Raw genomic sequence first — 24815 nt, 5'->3', positions numbered from 1 at the left:
ATAGCGGGGAGCACACACTTTTGCATAAGCGCATAATCATAAGCATAAAGAATTTGATTGGTCCATTTCCTTATGCACAAGGAAATTGACCAATCAAATTCCTTATGCTTATGATTATGCGTTTATGCAAAAGTGTGTGTTCCCCGCTTAAATCTAGACCGAGTGTTGAGGAGTGGGAGTCGAGGTGCACGTAGAAAAGGACAAATCCTGTTTCGTGCCCCTTGCTTTCTCTCTCGCTGGCACAGAGCTTAGCGCTCTCTTTCGTCATACTACGTGCGAGCGAGAGAGAATGCAAGGAGCACGAAACAGAGTATGTCCTTTTCTACGTCCATCTTTACCCCCACTTCTTAAATAAAGGCAAACGTTCGATCTAGATATACTATGTCTATGGTAGCAGGTTCAATCGCTCTCAGAGTTGCTCAGAGTGATTAATGACGTCATTGCATCATCACTGCCAATAAAAAGTTTGAATTCATAGTAAAATATAGTGATTAATTGAATCAGGTTGGGTTAATCCGTTCATTCGAAAACGCTATATAGATTTCCAGTACTGCAATGAATATCGAAACGCAGCCTAGGCTGCGTTCAGCAGAAAAAGCAACTTTGCAACTGTTGTAAAATTCTTTAATATGATTGGTTTATACATTTAGATCTGGCAGGAACTAAGGGCAAGAACCAATCATATTAAAGAATTTTACAACAGTTGCAAAGCTGTTTATTCTGCTGAATGCAGCCTATAAAAAGTAAGTTGATATTATGTTTGATATGAGATGTTTTACGTATAGGTTATGTGGAAAAATTGTCATCGGAAACTATGTTTTGAGACGTTTTATTTCATTTGCGATCATTCACCGATCATCGTTGACGTAACTGCAGTGAAATATCTCACGTGGTTACTACAACTTTAGCTTCGATTCTTTGCTTCCTTCTTAGCAATGTTAAGAAGCATATTCGTAAATAAACGTGAATCGTGAGCGATATCGTATAATTGGGATAGATAAGAATGGCCGATGAAGTAACGGAAACGTTACGGGGCCTCAATAACGAGGACACCGAGTGTATCGTAGATGCCGAGATCGATGATGACGACGAGGATTCCGATGGGGTCGTAGTTCCGGAACTTCAGGGTACATTATCCAAATGGACAAATTACATACATGGCTGGCAAACTAGATTTATTGTACTCAAAGATGGTACTTTGTCTTATTACAAATCTGAGCAGGACAGCGGATTTGGATGTCGTGGGTCGATTAGTCTGTACAAAGCTAATATCAAGGTAAGAGATTGCACATGCGATAGCTTTTTCTTTCTTTTTTTTCTTTTCTATCAATTGTTTACAAATGTGTGTATAGTTGTGGTGTATAATTATTAAATTATTGAATTTGTACTAAGTATTTTGTTTTGCTAGGCACATCAATTTGATGAATGCAGATTTGATGTGTCTGTAAATGATTGCTTAGTTTGGTATTTAAGAGCAAATAGTCCAGAGGAAAAACAACGATGGGTAGATGTTTTAAAGTCTTACAAGGTAATTATTTTAAATATTATAATATATATATATATATATATATATATATATATTTATTTATTTATTATAATAGAAATGATATAACTCTAGATATTACTAATAAATTAAGTAAATAAGGGACTAATAAGAGCCGAGCGCAAAGTCATAGATTGGTATTCATAGTCAGTTCTTATTTGAAGACCGTCTTAAGTAATGTCTTAAGATGCTAATACAGCTCTGTGATTGGTTTAGGACATCTTAAGATTGTGCTTAAGACGGTCTTAAATATAAGAACTGACTATGAATATCAGCCATGAACACAAAAATAGCAGAGATAATTTAAAAAAAATTAATTGGTATTTAAACATTGTTTCTATCCCACTTCTAGTTATTTTCAGTAATTGAGTAAATTGTATTACATGATCATAGCATATGTCGGATCTTACAATCTACACAACCCAATATACACGAACTTTCCGAGGAATCTGGAAAGATTTTATACATTTTATATATATAAAAAATCTTTTTTTGTAATATGTATGCTAAACTTTGTATATTAAATCCCTTATAATTCTTTTTATTTTATATACATATGTATATTTTTCTTAAATTTAGTATTTACAAATTACAATTAAGATATTACTTTAAAGTTAGAGTTAAATTGCACATGTGTTGATTTTTGATGATCTAACAAAATACTTAAAAAAAATATTAAAGAATATTGAAAAAAAAAGTTTGGACAAGAGTTCTATGATTTTAAGAGAAATATTTATAATCAATATGGTTTTGTGCTCTCCCCCCCCCCCCCTCTCCTGCCTACCCTTCCATGTAGAGGTGCTTCTTTGAGATTTGAAAATTATCTTAATGTTTTTAAAAATTGATATGTATATATATATACACACACACACACATATAAAATTTTTGTTGCATATATAAATTCTCTTAGTCATTCTATATATATGAAAATATAAAATAATTTACAAAATATTTTATAATTTAATGTAGCACAATGTGATTTTAAATATACAATATCTTATAAGGTATTTATTCTTCTACTATAATATCTTATAAATTTTTCATAGAGTGGCGAGTATAATTGATTGTTGATTATATTTTTATATAAATGCGTTATTACACTTGCAACATTTATATCTGTTTTTAAATGCTATGTATTTTTTATATCAATTAATTCATCTTTATCTATAAATTATTATACAATAATTTATTTTTTAATACTTCTATCTTAATATTATTACATTTAAAATTACTACAAAAATCGACATATGTAAAAAAACTATATGGTTTCATTTATAAAAAAGATAAAAATAATCGTCAAATCTCAGAATGTTTTCTCGTATGAATAAAATTATATTGAGCATAAGTTACTTTCTTAAAACTTTACAACTATTGTCCAAAATATTTTTTTATGTTAATTTTTCCAGATATTCTGTACTGGGATATTTAAGATAAGATTATGTATATGTAACGATTAATAATATATTTTTATCAAATAGTCAGAATCCGGTTATGGGAGTGAAAATAGTCTCAAACGACATGGTAGTGCCATTTCACTTGTATCAAATACACAATCAACAACGAGCGCCGGTAGCTTTACTAAGCGTGGCGTTAGAGGACTGAAAGAAAAATTAGCCGAAATTGAAACTTTCAGAGATATTCTGATCAAGCAGATCGATACTTTGCAGAAATATTTTGATAACTGTGCAGAAAATGTCAAGAATACTTCCAAGAAAGGTAATAATTTTTAACTTGTATATAAATCTTTTTATTTAGTTTTATGTTTAACAAGTTTGTTGAAAAAAAAGGACTCCAAAATCGACATATTATTTTGTTTTCGAGATTTAGCTCCTAATTTAGCTGAAACTTCAAAGAATAAAAATTTATACACTTGTAGATATATATAAGATTTATATATACTTATAGATACAAACTATTTTTATCAGAGAATTATAATATTTATGATATAATTATTTAATATTTTGGTAATTTTAATGTCATTTTTGAAAAGATGATCTTTTTGTAAAGCAAAAAAAAATATTAAGATTTATTTATTTATAAAAATAAACATTTAAAAAAAAATACATTCTTTTATAATATAAAATTTATGATGTAAGAAATGTATTGTGTAAATTATCTATTGTATTAAAGACGGGTCACATCAGAAATTAATGTTTTTTAAAGAGACGTTTTGAAGTAAACTGTTAGATTATATCAATGTATAAACCATGTAGAGTATATTGCTTGTTCTAATTCAGTTTCCTTAATTATATTGTAAAAAAAATAATAAAAGAGTAAAAATAAACATAAAATAGTTTAGAAATTTACAAGTATACAGAATAATTTAATGTTATAATTAATATTATGAAAAAAAGATGTACTGTTATTTATATAATTTGTCTATTTTGTTATTATATATAATTTGGCAAGAAAATTACAAAAAAAAATATTTAATTTCAAAAACTTGACACAAACTAATTTAACATATAAATAAGCAATGAATACACGAACTATTGGCTTCTGATGATTGAAAACTAAGCAGTTCTAATGAATAAACTAACTTAAGAAAGCATTTATCTTTAATAAACTGCAATACTCAATTAATGAGAAATAGAGTACATATGTTGGTTTAGGAGATCTATGTTAATTTTTATATCTTTCCTCTAGTGTTCTTTGATATGTGTATTCATGATATACTCGCATATATGATTATAATACATTTATCATATGAAAGATATAAAAAAAAGCTTTAAGATATTTTATTAAGTATTACAAAAATTCCAGAAAAGAAAATTGAGATGATGTTTAATCCAGCTGAACAATCAGTGGATTTCAAAGGAGAAGCGATAACGTTTAAAGCCACCAGTGAAGGCGTGTTAGCAACTTTACAACATTGCGTTGAATTAATGATACAGCGAGAGGATGCATGGCGTCGCAGATGGGAAAAAGAAATCGAAAAAAAACGAAAATTACAAGAACTTTATAAAGTTCTGAAAGATCAAGTTGCCATGCATCATAACGACTCTCCCAGACCCAGAGTTCTTATTCATGGAGGTCCTGACTATGAGGTGGATTCTTTTTTTATTATAATCTTATTTAATATGTGTAATTTCTATTGCATAAAGTTTCTATTTTAGAGAATTTTTAAATATACATTATATTCCTGCTATATATTGTATATACATATATATACAACACCTGCTTATGTTTTTCTATTGTCATTGACTTTATTATTTCTTGTCAGTAGAGTTTTGAAAAAATAAGTTTATTAAAATATTTTTTATATATTTCCCTCTAAAATATTTTTTATATATTTTTTTTATATATTAGGAGAGAAATCAAATATATATATATATATTTTTTTTTTTCTAAATTATTTTATATCATTATGGACATTTCTATATGAAGATATGTATATAAGTATATTTACAGTTATTTATTTATGATAAATTCTTCTGAACATAATATACAGGGTATCCCAAAATTCAAAAATAATAAAATTGCTGTGTGAAAGTTTGTGAAAAATTAAATGATAAAAGTGTATGCTATTTTTATTTCAAGAAATAGTTTCTTAAATATAAAGGTTTGAAGATGGTCAATAATATATTATGTACATTTAGATAGTTGTTTGTTCGTGAATCGTGTGTGAAGTGTAAAAAAAGACACATACAGTATATACCACTTTATATACACCTAATAAGCCTTTAAAATATGTTTGTTGCTTTTCTTGTTATGAAAAAACTTCAAAGAAAAAGATTGCTTGTTTCAAAGAAATACATCTTATGATAAATAAAAAATTTTTCTCGATGTTATATATTTTAAGATTTTAACACTATATCTTTTTAAATAGGACTCCACATGTTGTATGTGTGTAAATTGTATAAATGAAACTGATTATAAATATGATCAGAATAGAAGGAGTAATTGTGCATGAATTTCTATGCATTTAATATGATGAGTTATTTATAAATTAAGATCCAGAAAAAGACATCAATACATTTTAAAATTATAATATTAATTATTAATTAATTTTAATAATATTTAAAAATTTGTTTTGAAACTTTTTAAGGAAGGTCCGCATAGCGCTATTTGTGACGAAGAATTTTATGATGCCGTCGAGACAGGTTTAGACAAAATCGAAGAGGAAAATCAATTAAGGAATCGTTTGAAACAAAAATCTGTTTCAATTTTGTCATTTCCCACCACAACAGCGTCTTCACATAAGCTATGGCCTGAAGTAACTATACCTTTTTTTCATTTTGTGCAATTCTCTGACTCTATCAAAATTCTACTGTTGCATCGAGAACTTACTTATTAGTAAAATCTAAGACAGAATGTATCTAACTTTATGTGTGCATTTATTTTAAAATAATAAAATGCATAGATTTGGAACTTTTCACGCACAAAACAAAGTTTGAACTAATTATATTCTATATACTTGTATGTTTAAATCTCTGTGAATGTATATAATGATGAATTATAAAAGTTCAGTAATCTATGCTTAATAATGATGCAAAACTTTTGAAAGTTACTGAGATTCATGAACTTGAAAATATATGTCAAATTAAGATCATTTAATCTTAACTAAATTATCTCCTTTTTTTTTTAATTTTACAGCAAAACTAAAATAAAAATTCTTTTTGACATTATTTTGCATGATTTCAAAGTTGAATTTTTTTTTTTTTTTTTTTTTTTTTTAATTTTTCGAAATTGATTTGAAAATTATGCCACCTGGATAAGAATTATCGTAGTTAAAAGAGCTTAACAGCGTTTTTGAAAGCTGAAACTTCAAGCTTTAAAATGCTTCCAGAAACATTGATCTATAATATAATCATTTTTTGCAAAGTTACATATATTTGAATTTCATCAATTTTTCAACTGATTCGAAATAATACTCTTGATCATTTTGTTGAGAAATACAGTCGCAAACTGTAGTTAATTATAGTTACAGTTAAACAAACAATTAAATGACAGTAGTATGCAATGTTAAAATGTAAAATATTTCTTATTGCCGATTTGCAGATAGAGAAAATCACTATGGAGCAACTCCATTATGCTCGACTCGGCGTGGGTGGAGCGGGTGGTTGGCAATTATTTGCTGAAGATGGTGATATGCGAATGTATCGGCGGGAGGAAGAAGCTGATGGACTAGTTGTAGATCCCCTCAAAGCGTGTCACGTCGTTAAGGGAGTAACTGGTCATGAAGTTTGTGAAATATTTTTCAGTCCCGAATACAGAAGTGGATGGGAAGCCACTTTAGAGGATATGACAATCGTTGAAAACATTTCCAAAGATACGCTTTTATTCTTGCAAACGCACAAACGTATCTGGCCAGCGAGTCAGCGAGATGCGTTATTTTGGTCGCATATACGTCGAGTATCGGATGATCAGGATCGTGATGCTCACGATCTATGGATAGTCTGTAATCATAGTACTGAACATCCTGATTACCCGGTAAATAATACGCTTAATACAAAAAGAATCTAACGAGATAAGTATGGTAAAATTGTTTTCAAAGATAATCTAAACTATCTGAAAGTGTAACTGGTAAGTAATGGATAAATGTATTATACAATCTTTTAACTTTCTAAATCTCCTCGTTAAGTTGTTACAAGAGTGAATTTAAAAACTAAACTATTTTATATTTCACGATTGGTTAGAGATAAAACAAAAAATAGATGACAAAGTGCAACAAATAAATATTAAATTTTTTTCATATATCTATATAGTTTATTTTATGCTAAAGCATAAAAAAATAAAAATTTTTAAAGGTAATTTTTTAAATATTTTTACATGTGCAAATAAAATAATACTGCATAAAATATATATTTATATAAAAATAACTTATGAATAAATTTCAATATCTCTGAATATTCTCTTTTCAAAAGTCCTCATCACTATCATTATTTATAGTAGCAATAATATTTTTGTTATAAAATATTTTAGACAATATTTTTGCTGATCTCAGAATTTGAAACAAATAACGATCATGTGATAAATAATATACAGAATGCCCCACTGTAAGTAGATATCTCCTTTTATCTTTTAAACTGAAGGACACAGACTATACATATACATATATATCAAATCAAATTATATTTAATTAAATTATCATGATTCAAACTGAACTCTATTGTGAGTATATAATAGTTATTTATAAAAACTGTCTGTGTAAAGGAATGCATAATTTTTTTTTTACAATAGTGAATTACTTATTTTTGTAGTTGAAAAAAATATATATATATACTTGATGTAGCCCTTCATCTATTTTTTGTTTTATTTCATTATCTCTATTTGATCACGGAAAAAAAATAATTTGGCTTTTTAAACTAGGTCCTTTAACAAAGAAATACAGAAAGCTGAAAGATTGTGCAATGTATTTATCTACTACGTTATTTTCAAAGATAATATGTTAAAGTATCCTCTGAGACAATTTTATATCCCATTGAGAGATACTTATTCCACTGTTAGATTGTCAAACTGTTTCATTTCTTAAAATAAGTTTACACAGTTGCTAAGTGAAATTATTATTTTAGCCAAATGCAGGAAAATGCGTGAGAGTTTATTTAACAGTTTGTCTCGTATGTCAAACTTTTATCGATCCTCCAAAAGACAAAGAGGAAATAAAGAGGGAAAATATTACATGTAAAATAACATATTGTTCAGTTGGTGAGTATTAATTCAATCTCTTCTTGCCAGCTATTATATTTAACATATTAAAAGCCTGAATATATATATAAAATATAATTCTATATTTTCGTTCCTTATTCAAACTATTATGTGAGAATATTATGTATATTTCCACTTTTCTTACTCACTATCTTCTTCTTTCTTCTTCTCTTTCTTTCTCTCTTCGTATGAATAAACTTTTTGATTTGAATTTTAGTAAATCCGGGTGGTTGGGCCCCAGCATCTGTTTTACGGGCCGTTTACAAGAGAGAATATCCAAAGTTCCTGAAGCGGTTCACTAATTTTTGTATTGATCAGTGCAAAAACAAACCAATCACATTCTAAATATGATTAATAAAAAATATTTCATGTTTTCCATCCAATTCCTTATTCACTATCTCAAAGTGTCTTCATGTGATTATTGTAAAAACAACAGTTTGTATTAGTATACATACTGTAAGAATTGCAGAATGGCTATTACGACGTAAGTGAAACAATTTTATGTTTCACTTTTTCTTTTTATTATTTGCTTGAAATAATTGACTTATATATAACTTATGAATGGGAAAGATAAATTGATATGATAAATATTAAAGGCTATTTAAAATATAAATGAGTGTATATAGCAATTGTATACACTTAACAATCAACTTCATGAAGCGCTACAATGAAGCACGCATGGTTAGTACTGTTTGCTGATTATCCTTTCCTCTTCCAATAATAGCTTATTATTTGTTACACAGTATTTTATCCAGTGTGTATAAATCTTAACCGAGAATTAAATACACAAACACAAATCTTGTTACGCATTATATCTAATTAAATACTGAATTGTATCTTACAGATTATATTGTTATTTTTAGTTATACATAAATATATATGTATATTGCTATGCAATATAAAAATCACTTGAAAAAACGTATATATAATAAAGACTGTTCTAGATTTATTGTAAAATAACAATCGTTTCTATATCATGTTGTATGTTGATTAATCTTTTTTCTTATTTCTGACAAGAACTGTTTTGGATTGCATATGGATAGAATAATATTCTCTTCATAAAATAAACTTATTTCTATCAATCGAGCAAACATTCTAAAAATTTAAGAAATTATAATATATATATATATATATATATAAATTATTAAAAAATTAAAAAATAAATTATAATGAATAATAAATTAATTTCATATTTTACAAATTTATTATTTAATTAATATATTAATATATCTAATTAATTCTCATCACTTTAATTCTTTGCTAAATCACAAGACTATTTTGTTATTATATTTCTTTGTCTTGAATTTTTACTCATCGAACGAAGTATTATGCATTACAAGCTACATACTGTATTTAATACAAGCTAAGTATTTGTTTAATTCACTCTATGTTGTTGCTATCGAAGGGACTTGAATATCGATTTTAAATATAAACTCGTACATTTATTTTCTATTGAATATAATATAGTTTTTACTTTAATTATATTTTCTTATGTAATTATTTAATTTATTAATTAATTTACTTATTTAATTATATTTACACTTTCTAAAGAAAAATTCGACAAATACAAAGAAAGAGGAATAATCATCAGATATTCTGCAAAAAAACGAAAATTAATCGATATTCTCAATATTTATTCAGATGTAAAATATGATGTTGTTTCATATCTGATTGCCAAATATTTTCGTAGTATACAATTGTTTGAAGTATAACATAGTCTTTTGATTATATTAAAAATTAATGCTTAATATTTATTCTAATATTTAATTGGAGTCTAAAACGCATACAATACAGAACAAAAATAAAAAATATTAAAAAGGGAACTATATTGATAAATACGCGAATATGAATACAAGTTTAGGAACATTACAACAACAATTAAATAAAAAAATTTATTGGATCCATAGTATTTTATGTATTTAAATCATTTTACCTATTTATTTGAAATTGCATCACATGCTTAAAAAAAACAAAAGAAATCTAATGTCTTTTTAAAATGTTTCGTTTTTTTACAATTATGCAATAAATCATATGAATAAAGCTGTTCTATGTAAGATCAGCTCTCAAAAATAATATATATTTTTTTTTAGATGTAAAAAACATTTGATCATATGTTAAAAATTTTGTAACCTACAATACAATGATTTTCTTTATGATTCGTAGGAGCCTAATTTCTTTAATACACTGAGACCCCTTTCTTCATATTCTTCCCGCGTTATCCATACAGAATCTCGATCCTTTGTTATTTCCGCTAGCACAGCACCACCCATGAAAACCATGTCTTTACGTCGAGGTGAGTCTTCAATTTTTATTTTAAATTTCTAAATAAAAAAAAAAGATAAATAAGTATTTGCAATATGTATATTTACTATATATAAATTCAAATATACACTTACGTTCAATTTAGTTGTATCATTTTTTAGTACTCTTTGAAGATAAAGTTGCTTAATTTCTCGTTCAAGTCTCGATGGAAGCCCTGGATACATCGTACTACCTCCACTCAGAACAATGTGCTTGTACAATTCGCTTCTGATATCGATATCAGCTGCTTGAATTGTGCTAAATACCAACTCGGCTATACCTTGTGCTTCGACATTAATTAAATGCGGTTGAAAAAGCGCTTCCGGTGCCGCAAATCTCTCACCACCTACTTTTATTACACGTCCATCGGGAAGCTGAAAATATTTACAATAATTTGTATGCCTTAATTCTTAATGCATACATATGTAAATATATCTATATGTGAGATTAGCTATATATATAGTGGAGCATTTAAAGTGTTAAAAGATGTTTTCTCCTAAACTTGATATATATATATATATATATGTATATATATATATATATATATATATATATATAAACAAACAAAATTTATAGGGTTTTAAGAAAAAAAAATGGAACCCTAATTTTTTTTACATAAATCGATTTTTCGCCATATTTGGCATAAAAAGTTATAAGAGTAAAATGACCAATAATTGAATAGTTTACGAGATATTTTATACTTTGTTATAATTTTAAACGATTATCTTACCTCAATACTTTATGCACAAAATAATGAGAGAAATCAATTAAAATTAATTAATTATTACACAAAGAAAATACATGGTTATTTTTCAGACAAAATATGTAGCTGCTCATTGCAAATTCATACTTGTACGATATCAGAACGATTTAGAAAAAACATCTTATAACATTTTAAATGCCCTCTCTACCCTGTATACAAAATATTAATAAAACTATATACTGCGTATGTGTGCATGTGCACAATATACAATAATGTACCTACAGTATAGGATTCTACCAACACAGTGGTTTCAAGAGCTAGCTTTTCTTCAGTTTCTATATTGTAACCGATATAACACAATTTCTCCTTCAACATCCTAACTGTCTCAAAATCGGCCGAGTGATTAAATGCATAACCGCGTAACAACAGCAATTTAATTAGATACATTGTAATATCGCGTCCGGCTATATCCAATCGTCTAGTCAAATGTGGCAGAGCATATTCCTCAAACACGGGACAAATATGCGTAACACCATCACCAGAGTCTACGACGACACCGCTGATCAGTCCTTGAGCATATAATGTCAGTACTGCCTGAATCGCAATATACGTCCCAGCAAAACCGTACTTTTCAAACATCACCTAAAATCGTTACATGAACACTAAACTTCTCAATCATATAAATTTAATTTTTAATAATATAGACTTGGAATGTAGCTTTTATTAAATTGCGTATTACAATGTTACCTCGATCATTTTCTCTCGATTCGTGATAGGATTCATTGGTGGCTCGGTTAATAAAATTTTACACTCTCTAGGATTAATATTCATTTTCTCCTTGCCAAATGTGTAATCCCACACATGACACATATCCTCCCAATTTCTATCAAGTATCAATTATATATATGTAATATAATTTTCATATTAAATATGTTATAATTCATATTAAAAAGATCTTATACAAGTATATACCTAACAATTCCATTTTGCATGGGATAACTTATCTCTAACATAGAACGAAGTTTACTCGCTTCATCGCCGACCATCAAATCCTATGACAATAATATATATAATAATTAGAATTTTGCATATATTATGTATATATTATGTGTCCATTGTTTGAAAAAATATTATTAGTTTTAGCATCAACTGTTATATTATATAAAATACACGAATATTTTCTAAAATACACGATTTCTCTTTCAACATTAATGAAAGAAAAAGAAACAAAAATTATAAATAATTGTATGAAATTGATTAGCTAAATATCTAAAAAAATAATAATTAATACATTTATTTTAATTATATGTAGTAAAAAGAAACTTTTCATATAATTTCTAGTACTATATTAAACTTTATTTTAACAAATCTTGTAACAAAAGATAAAACAAAAAAAAATTAACAAATACATTTAATCATTGTTCTACATAAAAATTTATAGGATTTTATTTTTATAAAATATTATGATTAGTAATAACTATAATATAGCATATTATATAGTATTTTCTTTGTGTGAAAATCAAGAAGCTACAGAATTTATATCTGAAAAATATTAAATATTAAATTAACTTCCCCAAATATGTGCATATTTTTGAAAATTTGGTTTGTCGTATTATTTAAAACTCACTATTCCAATATATATATCTACAGCCCAAAGTAATACTCTATTAAAATACTAATATAACAAATGTAAATAGCATAAAAAAATACAATAAACTTACAGGCATGTTAAGTACATCCTATGAGAGCAAATATAAACACACAAATACATTAGATAATTATAAAAAAGCATAGCATATATACTCACACAAGTACAAATTACATATGACTGATATTATAAATATGTAAATTATATACAATAGATATATTCAAAACACACATACACACTATTTATGTCAATAAAGAACTTAAGCAATCATTTAAGAATATTATCAAACAAAATAGCCCTATTTATTTTACGTTTAATATACTTATTTCTTTTTAGGATTTGTTAGTGAAAATTATTAGCATTTTACGAACTACTTTTATTTACATCGCGATAAACAAGCTATCTATAGTACGTTCGGAAACATCACCTGTGTGCATACAAGCATTATTTTTTGTCCAACTTTAAATAACAAAGATAGAACGACGCTCGTGTGCACACGGGTGATGTTTCCGAACGCAGCCATAGATTATTTTTAATCAAATTTAAACATTCTGAAGCTATGTGGAAAATGTGCGCAATGTAATATTATGTAATAGACTTACACGAATGCAATATATTTGCTGAAAATATAATTGTTCTTATTAATTATATCTAATTGTAATTAATAACTCTAAACACACTCTAATTTAAATCAAAAGATTATATTAAAAATTGTATATATATATATAATTCTTAATCAACATCAAACATTTTGATTTCTAATATTGTAAATTTTGATAAACATATAGTTTTTATTTTTCATATAACTCTATAATAGTTCTATAATATAATTAAAATAACATTTTATATTTATGTATATAAAATTGTATACGGATATTTAATTGTGTAGATAAGTATTATCTGTTATACAGGTGGATGCAAAATCATAATAGTATAAGCGAGAACAAGGTGATTCCTCATGTCACAATAAATCGAAATTGTAGAATTTCTTTTTATACAAGGTTTTGTTTTCGAAATAAACAATCTTGAAAATCTATCAAATACACGTACACTTGACTATGTCTTGACTAGCGAATCTTGCTTAGATTGTTATTTCTGTTCTATTTATGTTTGTGAACATCGGCAATCCTTTAATTTCTTACTTTAAGTTTACTGAAGAAATTGTTGGAACTTAGCTTCTCTGTTGAATGCAAAGCTGTGCTCTTTTAATTACAGATTCATAAATTCTTGAAACAAATCATGACATTGTCAATGTCCACAAATATAAACACAAACAGAAATAACAGTTTAGCAAGATCCGTTAATTGAGACGTTAATAGATTTTCAAAATCGTTTATTTAAAAAACGAAGCCTCATACAAAAGAAAATTATTCTATAATTCCGACTTATTTTGGCACAAGGAATCACTTTGTTCTCGCTTGCATTACGATTTCACACTCATCCTATATATATATATTCTATTCATAAAAAATTAAACAATATTTAAGAATAATATATTGATAAGAAATAAATGTCAGTAAATCATAGCCATTATAATTACATAGCACTTATATTAAAACAAAGTTGTAATTGCTGGTCTTACATTTTTCATTATCAATATTTTATTTGATAATATTACATTTATATATATAAAATAAATCAACATACCTTCACATCAATATCACCAATTTTATTGACAGCTCTGATTATGGGTCGTCCGACAATAGATGGAAATATATGGGCTGGAAAATTTGCACCGGCATATCCACATTTGACAAACTGCGATTAAAAACTATATCGGTGTTCAAGACATAGATTATTTAGCTTAATACATGACAAGTTTGAAACATTTTTCTCTTATATCAGCATAGGAAATTTTTTTGCAGAAGAAAAAAGAGAACAAGCCTTACCCCAGTACCATTATCGCAAACAATAATCTTTCTCCCCTTGCTGTCCATCTCGATATATTATTTCTTCAAATAATATTTCTTTCCTTCTTTTAAATTGTTGTCTCATATCACCCGCTCCATTAAGTGATTAATATCTGCGGATATTAGGGCGTTACCGACAATTGTGACTAAACCAATAAATGCAATTCTCGATAAAATTATTATTTCGTATTACAATATGGATTTTGTGTTAAAACCATTCCATATGAAACGGATCTAAGATGCAAAAAAAAGTTTACTGTTAAATTTACTTCGCAAATACGGTTAACGACATATTGAGCTCTATAACTTTTTATGCTTCTTCTTCTTTTACGGTTTGAGTTGGCACCGCACCGATGGTAAAGCGGTGTCTACAATGAAAATTTAAGCCTTAAATCCATATCAAGCGGCGTCTACAATAGAGATTTTAAACTCTAAGCCTTAAGAAATCGACCAATCACAGTCGAGTATTCTTAAAGCCAATTTCTAGGTCAATTTGATTCTAGGTCAATTTCTTTAGGCTTAGGGCTTAAAATCTCTATTGTAGACGCCGCATTAGACTATGGATTGAGATTGAAATTTGACTAATCGGGACAAGGAAATTTTAGTTCCTTTTATCTTGATTGGTCAAATTTCAATCTTCAATACGTAGTGTGATACGGGCTTAATGCGTTGTCTGATACGGGCTTTACCTTTGGCTGTCGCTAATTAACGATACCGAAAATTGTCGATAGCAAGTTATTGAATTCCGCTACCGATATTTAATATTTTATTCCTATTCCTAATATTTTCTCTATTGTACGCAGAGCCTTAAATAAAAGTATACTAGGTGCTTTCCATTTAGTGACTCAAGTCGACACAAGTCTAGTGAAATCATTTGTGCTTCTTTCAATACCAGTGAACAACACAGATAGAATAATACTCTGTGTCGTACTGTGTCGTACTGTGTCGTTGCTGGAAAGCACCCAAAGCTGTGTTCCGATTCCTCACCCGGATGCACCCGATATACGTGACATATATTATAATATCGAGTGCACCCGGGTGGGGAATCGGAACACAGCACAATATAACCATAGACATAGTATATCTAGACCGAGTGTTGAGAAGTGAGAGCCGAGGTGCACGTAGAAAAGGACATACTCTATTTCGTGGTTTCGTGCCCCTTGCGTTCTCTCTCGCTCGCACATAGCATGATGAAAGAGAGCGCTATGCTCTGTGCGAGCGAGAAAGAAGGCAAGGAGGACGAAACAGATTTACCTCCAGACATCTTTACCGCCATTCCTTAAATAAAGGCAAACACTCGGTCTAGATATGATATACTATGGCTGCGATCGAGAAGATGCTAGAGATGCTTCGAAGCATTGCATTAACCAATCAGAATAAAAAAATCTTTACTCTTTTTATCCTGATTGGTCAATCAAACGCTTCGAAGCATTTCTAGTATCTTCCCGACCGCAGCCTATGTTTATGAATATAACATAGTACATATATATGACTACATTTACACGTCACCCCTAATCGGGTTTAATGCGGCGTCTACAGTAGAGATTTTAAGCCCTAAGCCTTAAGAAATTCATCAATCACAGTCAAGTATGAGAAGAATACTCGACTGTGATTAGTCAATTTCTTAAGGCTTAGGGCTTAAAATCTCTATCGTAGACGCTGCATAATACATTTATAGTTTTAAGATTGGCCAATCACATTTATTCCATTCTTTAGAGGAATAGCTGTGATTGGCCAGTTTCACACTACGGATGTTATTAAACCCGATTAAGGGTGCCGTGTAAAGCGGGGAGCACACACTTTTGCATAAACGCATAATCATAAGCATAAGGAATTTGATTGGTCAATTTCCTTATGCATAAAGAAATGGACCAATCAAATTCCTTATGCTTATGATTATGCGCTTATGCAAAAGTGTGTGCTTCTCGCTTAAGGCCGATATTACATTTGTCGTACGACAAACTTTTTAAGCGCATTGATTAACTAATTTCTAGAGACTCGAGAAAGTTTCTATTTTGCAGCCAATCAATATGCTTAAAAAGTTTGTCGTACGACAAATGTAATATCGACCTAATAATATCGAGCTCTATGTGATATAACATACATTACATCCTACACTAAATAGTTGTTTTTTATGTTGATTATTAAATCATGCATAAAAAATTCAAAATATTGAAAGTATTCTATATAATAAATACATACAATATTTAGTTTTTTCATTAACAAGAACAATTTTATGATAATAAATGAAGAGCGAAATTCCAAGTGTCATAAGACACAATATGCAAGGAGTACTATACATATAATAAACGAAATATAAAAAATAATAATATTGAAAATAAAGTAATAGCACACAATACCACAATTGTATAAATAACGATAATAAATGCAGCAAATATTGAATCGCAGTTAGTAAGATATTGAGATTAAACAGACTCCACAGACTATTTTATATACATATATATGTGGGGGGGGGGGGGCGAGAAAAAGGAGAGAGGGAAGAGAGAGAATTTATAATATATACTATAATAATTATGTTACACATGCACAGACTTATAAAAATAGCAAATGTTACGTTTTACTTCTGTTTAAATAAATCATACTTAGTCAATCGAAATTATTTTGATCTAGAAAATAGTTTGAACACTATATAGACTTTAACATCGAAGTATAAGAGAGAGGCATGTGTATACAAATATTCATACTTTTTAAGAAGTATTAATTATCTATAAATAAAAATATTAATAAATATTCATTAATTCCTAATATATTACATATAATCAACTATGTCTCATCAAAAGACGAAACAACCTTAACATTGATTTTCTGTGATTTAAACGATTCGAGACCATCCTTTGTTACAGAAGTACCAGTTATATCCAAGTACTCTAATCTCGATGCATTTAAAGCCAAATGGACAAGACTTGAATTTGTTACACGTGGGTAATTTCTAAAAAGAAAAAAATAAATAAAAAACAAATATCTGTAGAGTTGTTCTTTTCTCTGTTCGTTTTCTTCTTTCTTATGAAGAATAATTCTTAAAAGATTCTAAATTTTTTGTAGTTAATTGGAACTCACCTAACAACTAATATTTTAAGATTTGGATTGTTAGATATTCGTCTATTTTCTTGTAAAATTATCATCCCTTGCGGAGAGCTGTTTATCACTTTTCTATCACAAGAATCGCTTCCAAGAGCACAAATTGCTCTATCTGATATTAAACACCGTTGAAATCCATTATTCTCAAAAGTAGGTGCATTCTCCATGAAAAACTGTATAATCAGAATAATATATTTTTACTATGTTTTTGCACGCATTTTAAATTCACGAAAAAGAATATTAATCTTTATAATTATTACTTATAAACTTATAATAATTGGCTTTCTGCATAAATACCTGTGCTACATTATTATCTTCAAATATCGGTAATTGTAAAGCTTGCCGTTGATCTCGCAACTGTTGCATAATCTCAAAAGATTCTTCATTTCTTAATGTGGAAGGACATTCCAAATAAAGATGTGTCAAAGTTTTAGTGCTACTAAAACAACCGACCTCGCTATCCCCGAGTGCCGTATCCCGTAAATCTAAAATCTAACATAATACATAAAAGTATTCTATATTTTTCTGACAAAACTAGAGATAAAAGAATGGTAATTAGAATAGTATCAATAATGCACAAGTAGAGAAATATATCATACCTCCAATGTTTTAAATCCAAATCTAGTTGCTAGACTAGCATACGCAACACATTCACCCAGACGATGACATGAATTCAATCTAAGTTCCTTAAGTTTGGGTATTTTACTGATAACTAGTAAGGAATGTGGCGTAAACCATTGACAATTGCTCAAAATTAAACACTAAAAATGGTATTCAATTTATAATATAGTAATAATTATAAGCATGCAAAGGGATTGTAATAATGTAGGACAGTGGTTAACAGAAAACACATAATAATAATAATAATAATAATAATAATAATAATAATAATAATAATAATAATAAATGTGTATCTAACCATCATTTTCCAAAGTTATATTTCATAGACATTGTAAAAATCAACTAATATTACAGAGACGAAAAATAGCTTATTTATTATATACATTAAATAACATACTTTATAGTAATCAATTTTGATATAAATTATGTAATTTTATAATATACAGAACTAATTCATATAATAATAATTCATATAATATACAGAATATAGCAGATATATAAATATAAAAAAATTGATAAACGAAAAAGATAAGAAACTATATACTTAAAAAAAAAAAAAAAATTTATTATTTCAAGATTTATATCTATATTATAAAACATCAACTTACTGTCAAATTAGGCATATATAAATCCATTTTAAAAAAGTAAGATTTATTAGATCTTTGTAGATAATCCATTTGGCAACCTTCTAATGAAAGCTTTTCAATGGTACATGGAAAATCTGTTATTTGAATCTGTAAAAGTTGTATTGAAATAGATTTAATAAGTTTCCTTTTACAACAAAGAAAAAAGGGAGAGAGAGAAAGGAAGCAGGAAGGGAGAAAAAAAAGAAGAGAAAGGATATATTTAGATTAAATGCTGTGTGTGTGTGTGTGTGTGTGTGTGTGTGTGTGTGTGTGTGTGTGTGTGTGTGTGTGTGTGTGTAATAAACATATTTTAAAATTATAGTAAATCATTATAAAAGCTTTTATATTAAAATATACCTTGTCTCCATTGATATAATATTCTTCAATAATCAATTCTTTAAGCTGATTGCATAGAGTCTTCACATTCTCAAAGAATCTTTGTGTAAGATGTTCTGAACATTCGTCAGAGACATAATTACCACGCATTGCCAAACTCATTGTTATTGGTTGCAGGAATTTCATGTACCTGTTTAAATCATTTAAAAGCATCGGCTTTGTTCGAAAATCTACTCTTCTCCATAGAGTTCTATCTTGCGTTAATTGTGCAAGTCTGTGGCAACATCTATGTAATAGAAGAAAAATTAATTGTAGTATAAAAATATTATAAAAAGTATAATATGCAGATAAAAATATACAACTCACAAACTGACTGCCATAAGATCTTGTGGATATAAATATTTCAGTATATTGAGTAAAACATCATCTGAAAATTCAAGTATATTTGGCGAAGATGTTACTCTATTTAAATTTGCAGTTTTTTCAAATTTTATACGTTTTGTGTCCCTGCTACTGGATGGTTCAGGAGATAGAGATTTACTGCGCTTTATCTTCATCTCTCTTTTGCATCTATGTATGAGAAACAAAAAAAAAAGAAAAAAAAGGATAAATTGTCACATAAAAAAAAAGAATTCAAAAGTTCAAACGCATCAAAATCATGTTAAAAAAAAATAATAAAAAATTATATTTTTTCTAGAACTGATATATTTTATAAATATTGATTCTTTTTTTCTTATGAAGAAGCCTTACTATTTACACATGACAAATAATACTTACATAAATTGAAGGGCTTTTGTTACAGAAAAATTGCAAATTTGTATGCATTTATAATATATAAAGATAAGTTAAGTCAATCAAAGGCTACTTTCCACATATACAAATAAAGATACTTCAAAAAATTTAGTTTACTCAACAGACTAAATCTAACTTCTAAATGTTTTCTTATCTAAAATCCAGAGATAATGTGAAAATTTCTACCATCTGATTATATGTTTATTGCCCCACGTAAGATGTATAATATATATCGTAAATAAAATTCGAAAATGTACCTCTGTTACTTCTAAATTATAATATCAATATGAAAAATTTTCGTAGATTTATTATTATAAATAAATATCAAACAATAAAATGTGTCAGATTGTTATTTGCTAGTTATATATTTTTTCAGTAGATCTAGAACTTTGTTATGTAAATGCAATTGTAAGCGAAAACAATTTTATTTAAATATATATATTTAAAATAAGAATTTTATCCACAATATTTACAACACAGCACATTATAAAGTAAAAAAAAATTATAATATTCAACGCCAAAATATAACCACAAGCTATTAACCCGTACAAGCAAATTTTCACGCGTATTATATATAAATTTTCACATTTACTCTGCGAACTTTTTAATAATAATGATAAAAATTGACGCTTACAACAAAGTATCACTTTTAAAATCAATTTTTATAATTCGTATAATACAATACGATTGACAAGAAAGATCGGAACATACAAAGGGAAAAGTGCTGTTGTATGTATACATGTACACGTACTAATGGCGTCTTCGAATGTAGCAGGTTTAATCATTTCGAGAGCGATTAATGACGTCATTGCATCGTTTCTGCCAATAAAAGACTTGAATTCATAGTGAAATAATTGATTAATTGATCCGGATTGGATCAATTCATTCATTTGAAAACGCTATAAATTTAATGACACAGAATGCAGAATGTCGAAAGTATTGAATTGAGTAAGTCTGGATTTACAGTAGGTGCAATAAACCCTAAGCCTTAAGAAATTGACCAATTACAATCAAGTATGAGGAGAATACTCGATTGTTATTAATGTGTCAATTTCTTAATGCCCGTATCAGACTACGCATTGAAGATTAAGTTTCAAGATTTAAGATTGAAATTTGACCAATCAGGATAAAGAAATTTTAGTTCCTTTTGTTCTGATTAGTCAAATTCTAATCTTTAATCTTCAATTTTCAATGCATAGTCTGATACGGGCTTAAGGATCTCTATGTGTGCGCAGTCGCTATTGAAAAGTAGAGAAAATGTCTTCTGGGGATCGATCATGTATTTTTCACTTTTCATTTTTTGTTCATAAAATAATATTTATTATAAATATAAATTACAAATAACAGATTTCACATGAAACTTTCCACGCATAGCGATTATGTACATAGCTTCGATCTCGTGGTTTTTTGCAATCCATCATGAGTTGCTCATAGCGCTAAAAGCGTGCTCCTGGAACACACCCTAAATATAATGACTTATATAACCTTCCTTTATTTATAACCTTAGTTTTAAAAATACACAATCGACTCCTTGAACGCGCCCATAGAGTTCACGTGAAACTTCTCACTTTTCACGCCCTAAAAAAAAAATACATGATCGATGTGTGTCGTTAGGATTATAAAACCACAAATATTTAACCAATTAAAAAAAGGTGTTCAAGAGAAAGTTGCATGTTTCCAAGGGGCCTTTTTAATCATTTAAAAATAGATATCCTGGTTTCCTCATAAAGAGGGACGGCGAGTAACTTCAGAATTTCAAATAGAACGTTCTATAATTAATCACATTTTTGGATTCTGCAGAAAAAAAAACAAGTAAATTTTATTCACGATATATTGTTTTGTGAAATGTTTCTATCGAAAAAGTTATGAGTATTTAAAATTTAAACAAATTTAATCAATGTAATTATGAAACAACGTTAAATAATATTCGATATGTTGACCATTTGAAAAAAAATTTATTTCTAAACACTTGACAAATCTTTTTACAAAACTCTGTTTAACTCTGCATTACATTTCTGGTGTCACAATGGCACAAACTTCACGTATTCTCTATTTCATATTTCTATTGTAGTAGATATAGTGTAAACATTACTCTATCTTTGCTATATACAAAAAGTAATCAAGAGGTATGAGATCTGGTGAATAAGAAGGCCAATAAATGACCCTCCACGACTCTTTTTTTATCCATACTTGTCATAAAATATCTTTTAAAATAGAATATGAGACACTGTATTTGTTTACATCTGTTTGACTATAAATTACTATTTTTGGTTTGTTATTATGAATACAAATTCATCAGTTGCATTCAATCCAATGAATTAACTCGTTTTAGATTTAAATGTTCATAATTCTTGATGGAAACATTTTACACAACAATGCTACAAAAAAAATTTACTTATTTTTTTTGTACAGAATCTAAAAATGTAATTAATTATAGGACGCTTCATTTAAAATTCTGATATTATCCTCTGCGATATATACTATTGAGATATATATCAATTTTACATAAATCACTACATTTAAACTTATAATTTATTTGAGTAATTTTCACTTTTAACAAAATTTATAAAATTGATCTTCTCTGATATAAAATATATATCTTTTCTACATTGTTAGCAATGGTAGAGAGAGAGAGCGAGAGAGGGGGGAGAGTGGGAAGAAGGGCGAGAGAGTGAGTATGTACAAATCATTAATGTTTAAGGGGGCATACCCGTTTGAAAAATCTTTTTGCAGTGTAACGACTTGATAAAAATTTTTAATTTTTTTAGAATATTAATACAATATTATTAACTACTTAAACAAAAATTTTCAGTTTAAAAAAAAATTTTTAAAGTTATGGGGATATTTGCAGAATTCCTTAAAATTTTAGATGGCTGCACGGTATGCATGAAAACATCCGTTTATCATATCCGAAATAAAAAAATACAGTTTTGTTTAAGTAGTTTTTTTTTTTATTAAACATATTAACAGCTATCTGCTATCCAAGCGTTTTCTTAAAATTTAAAAAAATAAAAAAATGGCAGCGTGTTGAAAAAAATTTCGCTTTTTTTTTTAGAAGTCTATCTTTTTTGTTTATAACAAAAAAGTGGGGAATCGGATTAAAAAAAGGCTTTCTTAGCAGATGCGGAATCTTATTAGGAACTCGCATGCAAAATTTGAAGTCAAACATAGCCCGAGTTTTCATACACACCATACATAAAAATCGTGCATATAAATCTGCAAATATTCGCATAACTTTAAAAAAAATTTTCTTTTTAAGCTGAAAAGTTTTATTTAAGTACCTAATAATATTGTATTAATATCGCAAAAAAATAAAAAAATTTTTTTCAAGTTGTTACGCTACAAAAAAATCTAGAAAATATACTCATTTTTCGATACTTCAAACGAGTATGTCCTCTTAATATCTGAATTTTATCACTTCATGAAAATAATTTAAAAATATTATGAGCATATATTTGCACATTCTATATCTTTTATTAATTCTATAATTCTCAGCTTATGAGAACAACATTTAATTATTTTATCCGACAATGGCATTCTTTTTTTTTTTTTTTTTTTAATATATATTTTCCAATATGCAAGACTATTCTCTTGCAAGACTCTCGAAGAACATTTCATGTTTACACATATATATATATATATATATATATATATATATATATATATATATATATATATATATAATATATATATATAAATATACTAAAATAACTATCCAATATCAAATATTTAAAAATTTGCATGTATAGAGAAATTTAAAGTTGTGATATACATATATGTGTCTCTGTGTGTAATCTATTCACATAAAGATTATAGTTTCTATTTTTTAATTTCTCTTATGTTAAATAAATATTTTTAGAAGATTAAAAATTATAGAAAGGAAAGAGATACGCAGGGCGCGGAGAACAGGAAAGCATGCATATTGCCTAATTTACTTATTATATTATATAAGCAAATACAAATATATGAGAAATGGGATAAAAATACAATTTTGCTTGCTTTTTATCAATATTATACTGAAACTCTAATAAATTATGTATATTTATATTTATATGTATATTTATATTTTTTTCCCAGAGATCAGCATGCTATAGCACATATTTTTATTAATTAATAATTAAAGCCAAGAAAATGATAAAAGCTCTTGCAAATCAATATAATAATATATATATTTATACTGTTCCAGATATATATATCCAATTTTTTGAATCTCAATACAATTAACTTAGCACAAACCCCTTCAGTCCTATCTTATATCTTTCTTATATATTTATATTTAATAATTTTTTATCTATCTTTTTATATAAATATAAATAAATTTTTATATAAACAATAATATAAACTTCTTTGGTCTTATTTTTTTGTTCTGTATCTGAGAAGTATACATAAGAATATCATGTTTTTTCTCTCCACAACATGTTAAAGCTCCTATGTCCTCACTGCAGCCATATTGAATTATGATGTCAAAAGTAAGAAATTCGTTTTTTTCTTGCGATATACATCAAAATAAATAAATTTTATTGAATGAATATTATTGATCACTCGTGTTCAATAATATGGATAGTACTCTGCGTTGATACCACTGCTT

At 27.6% G+C, this 24815-nt stretch overlaps 3 protein-coding genes across 10 annotated transcripts; 1 reads left to right on the top strand and 2 right to left on the bottom strand.

Moving 5' to 3' along the window:
• The first annotated feature begins 753 nt into the window (after window positions 1–753).
• On the top strand, window positions 754–9090 carry Cert (ceramide transfer protein). Its single transcript, XM_070314887.1, has 8 exons — window positions 754–1276; window positions 1409–1528; window positions 3022–3259; window positions 4307–4590; window positions 5592–5759; window positions 6545–6976; window positions 8059–8191; window positions 8409–9090. The coding sequence occupies exons 1-8, from the start codon at window positions 1004–1006 to the stop codon at window positions 8534–8536; spliced, it is 1776 nt and encodes a 591-aa protein (XP_070170988.1). The 5' UTR covers window positions 754–1003; the 3' UTR covers window positions 8537–9090.
• A 977-nt stretch (window positions 9091–10067) lies between these two features.
• Arp2 (Actin-related protein 2) lies at window positions 10068–15123 on the bottom strand. Of its 6 annotated transcripts, none has more exons than XM_070314877.1 (9): window positions 14947–15122; window positions 14733–14866; window positions 14491–14601; window positions 12917–12934; window positions 12168–12247; window positions 11943–12078; window positions 11478–11837; window positions 10588–10866; window positions 10069–10512 (listed from the first exon to the last, which is right to left on the bottom strand). In XM_070314877.1, exons 2-9 carry the CDS (start codon window positions 14778–14780, stop codon window positions 10342–10344), a joined length of 1203 nt encoding a protein of 400 aa, XP_070170978.1. In that variant the 5' UTR covers window positions 14781–14866; window positions 14947–15122; the 3' UTR covers window positions 10069–10341. The 6 variants fall into 6 exon arrangements, with proteins under 6 accessions (XP_070170980.1, XP_070170978.1, XP_070170979.1 ...); XM_070314878.1 differs by having other exon boundaries at window positions 15023–15120; XM_070314879.1 differs by lacking the exon at window positions 12917–12934 and adding an exon at window positions 13446–13463 and having other exon boundaries at window positions 10068–10512; window positions 14733–15123.
• Window positions 15124–17108: 1985 nt separating this feature from the next.
• LOC138943990 (F-box/LRR-repeat protein 12) lies at window positions 17109–21090 on the bottom strand. 3 transcript variants are annotated; one of them, XM_070314870.1, is made up of 8 exons: window positions 20979–21090; window positions 19802–20005; window positions 19457–19721; window positions 19082–19207; window positions 18452–18613; window positions 18150–18344; window positions 17832–18025; window positions 17109–17703 (listed from the first exon to the last, which is right to left on the bottom strand). In XM_070314870.1, exons 2-8 carry the CDS (start codon window positions 19990–19992, stop codon window positions 17538–17540), a joined length of 1299 nt encoding a protein of 432 aa, XP_070170971.1. In that variant the 5' UTR covers window positions 19993–20005; window positions 20979–21090; the 3' UTR covers window positions 17109–17537. The 3 variants fall into 3 exon arrangements, with proteins under 3 accessions (XP_070170971.1, XP_070170970.1, XP_070170972.1); XM_070314869.1 differs by lacking the exon at window positions 20979–21090 and adding an exon at window positions 20862–20941; XM_070314871.1 differs by lacking the exon at window positions 20979–21090 and adding an exon at window positions 20213–20296.
• Between the last annotated feature and the right edge of the window lie 3725 nt (window positions 21091–24815).

The sequence above is a fragment of the Polyergus mexicanus genome, unplaced genomic scaffold (assembly GCF_030449975.1).
Source record: "Polyergus mexicanus isolate NDT 795.1 unplaced genomic scaffold, iyPolMexi1.0 SCAF_68, whole genome shotgun sequence".
In the NCBI taxonomy this organism is placed as follows: Eukaryota; Metazoa; Arthropoda; class Insecta; order Hymenoptera; family Formicidae; genus Polyergus; species Polyergus mexicanus.
The sequence above is the reverse complement of the archived record's forward strand: the minus strand, read 5'-3'. Positions and strand labels throughout refer to the sequence as shown.

Coding starts and splice junctions, on each gene's coding strand:
- Cert (XM_070314887.1), top strand. CDS start 1,004: ATGGCCGATGAAGTAACGGAAACGTTACGGGGCCTCAATAACGAGGAC. Junction 4,591..5,591: donor ATGGAGGTCCTGACTATGAG/GTGGATTCTTTT, acceptor AAACTTTTTAAG/GAAGGTCCGCATAGCGCTAT. Junction 5,760..6,544: donor CACATAAGCTATGGCCTGAA/GTAACTATACCT, acceptor GCCGATTTGCAG/ATAGAGAAAATCACTATGGA.
- Arp2 (XM_070314879.1), bottom strand. CDS start 14,780: ATGGACAGCAAGGGGAGAAAGATTATTGTTTGCGATAATGGTACTGGG. Junction 11,838..11,942: donor ATCGAGAGAAAATGATCGAG/GTAACATTGTAA, acceptor TAACGATTTTAG/GTGATGTTTGAAAAGTACGG. Junction 10,513..10,587: donor ATGATACAACTAAATTGAAC/GTAAGTGTATAT, acceptor TTTTTTATTTAG/AAATTTAAAATAAAAATTGA.
- LOC138943990 (XM_070314870.1), bottom strand. CDS start 19,992: ATGAAGATAAAGCGCAGTAAATCTCTATCTCCTGAACCATCCAGTAGC. Junction 19,722..19,801: donor GATCTTATGGCAGTCAGTTT/GTGAGTTGTATA, acceptor TCTATTACATAG/ATGTTGCCACAGACTTGCAC. Junction 17,704..17,831: donor CTTAAAATATTAGTTGTTAG/GTGAGTTCCAAT, acceptor TTTTCTTTTTAG/AAATTACCCACGTGTAACAA.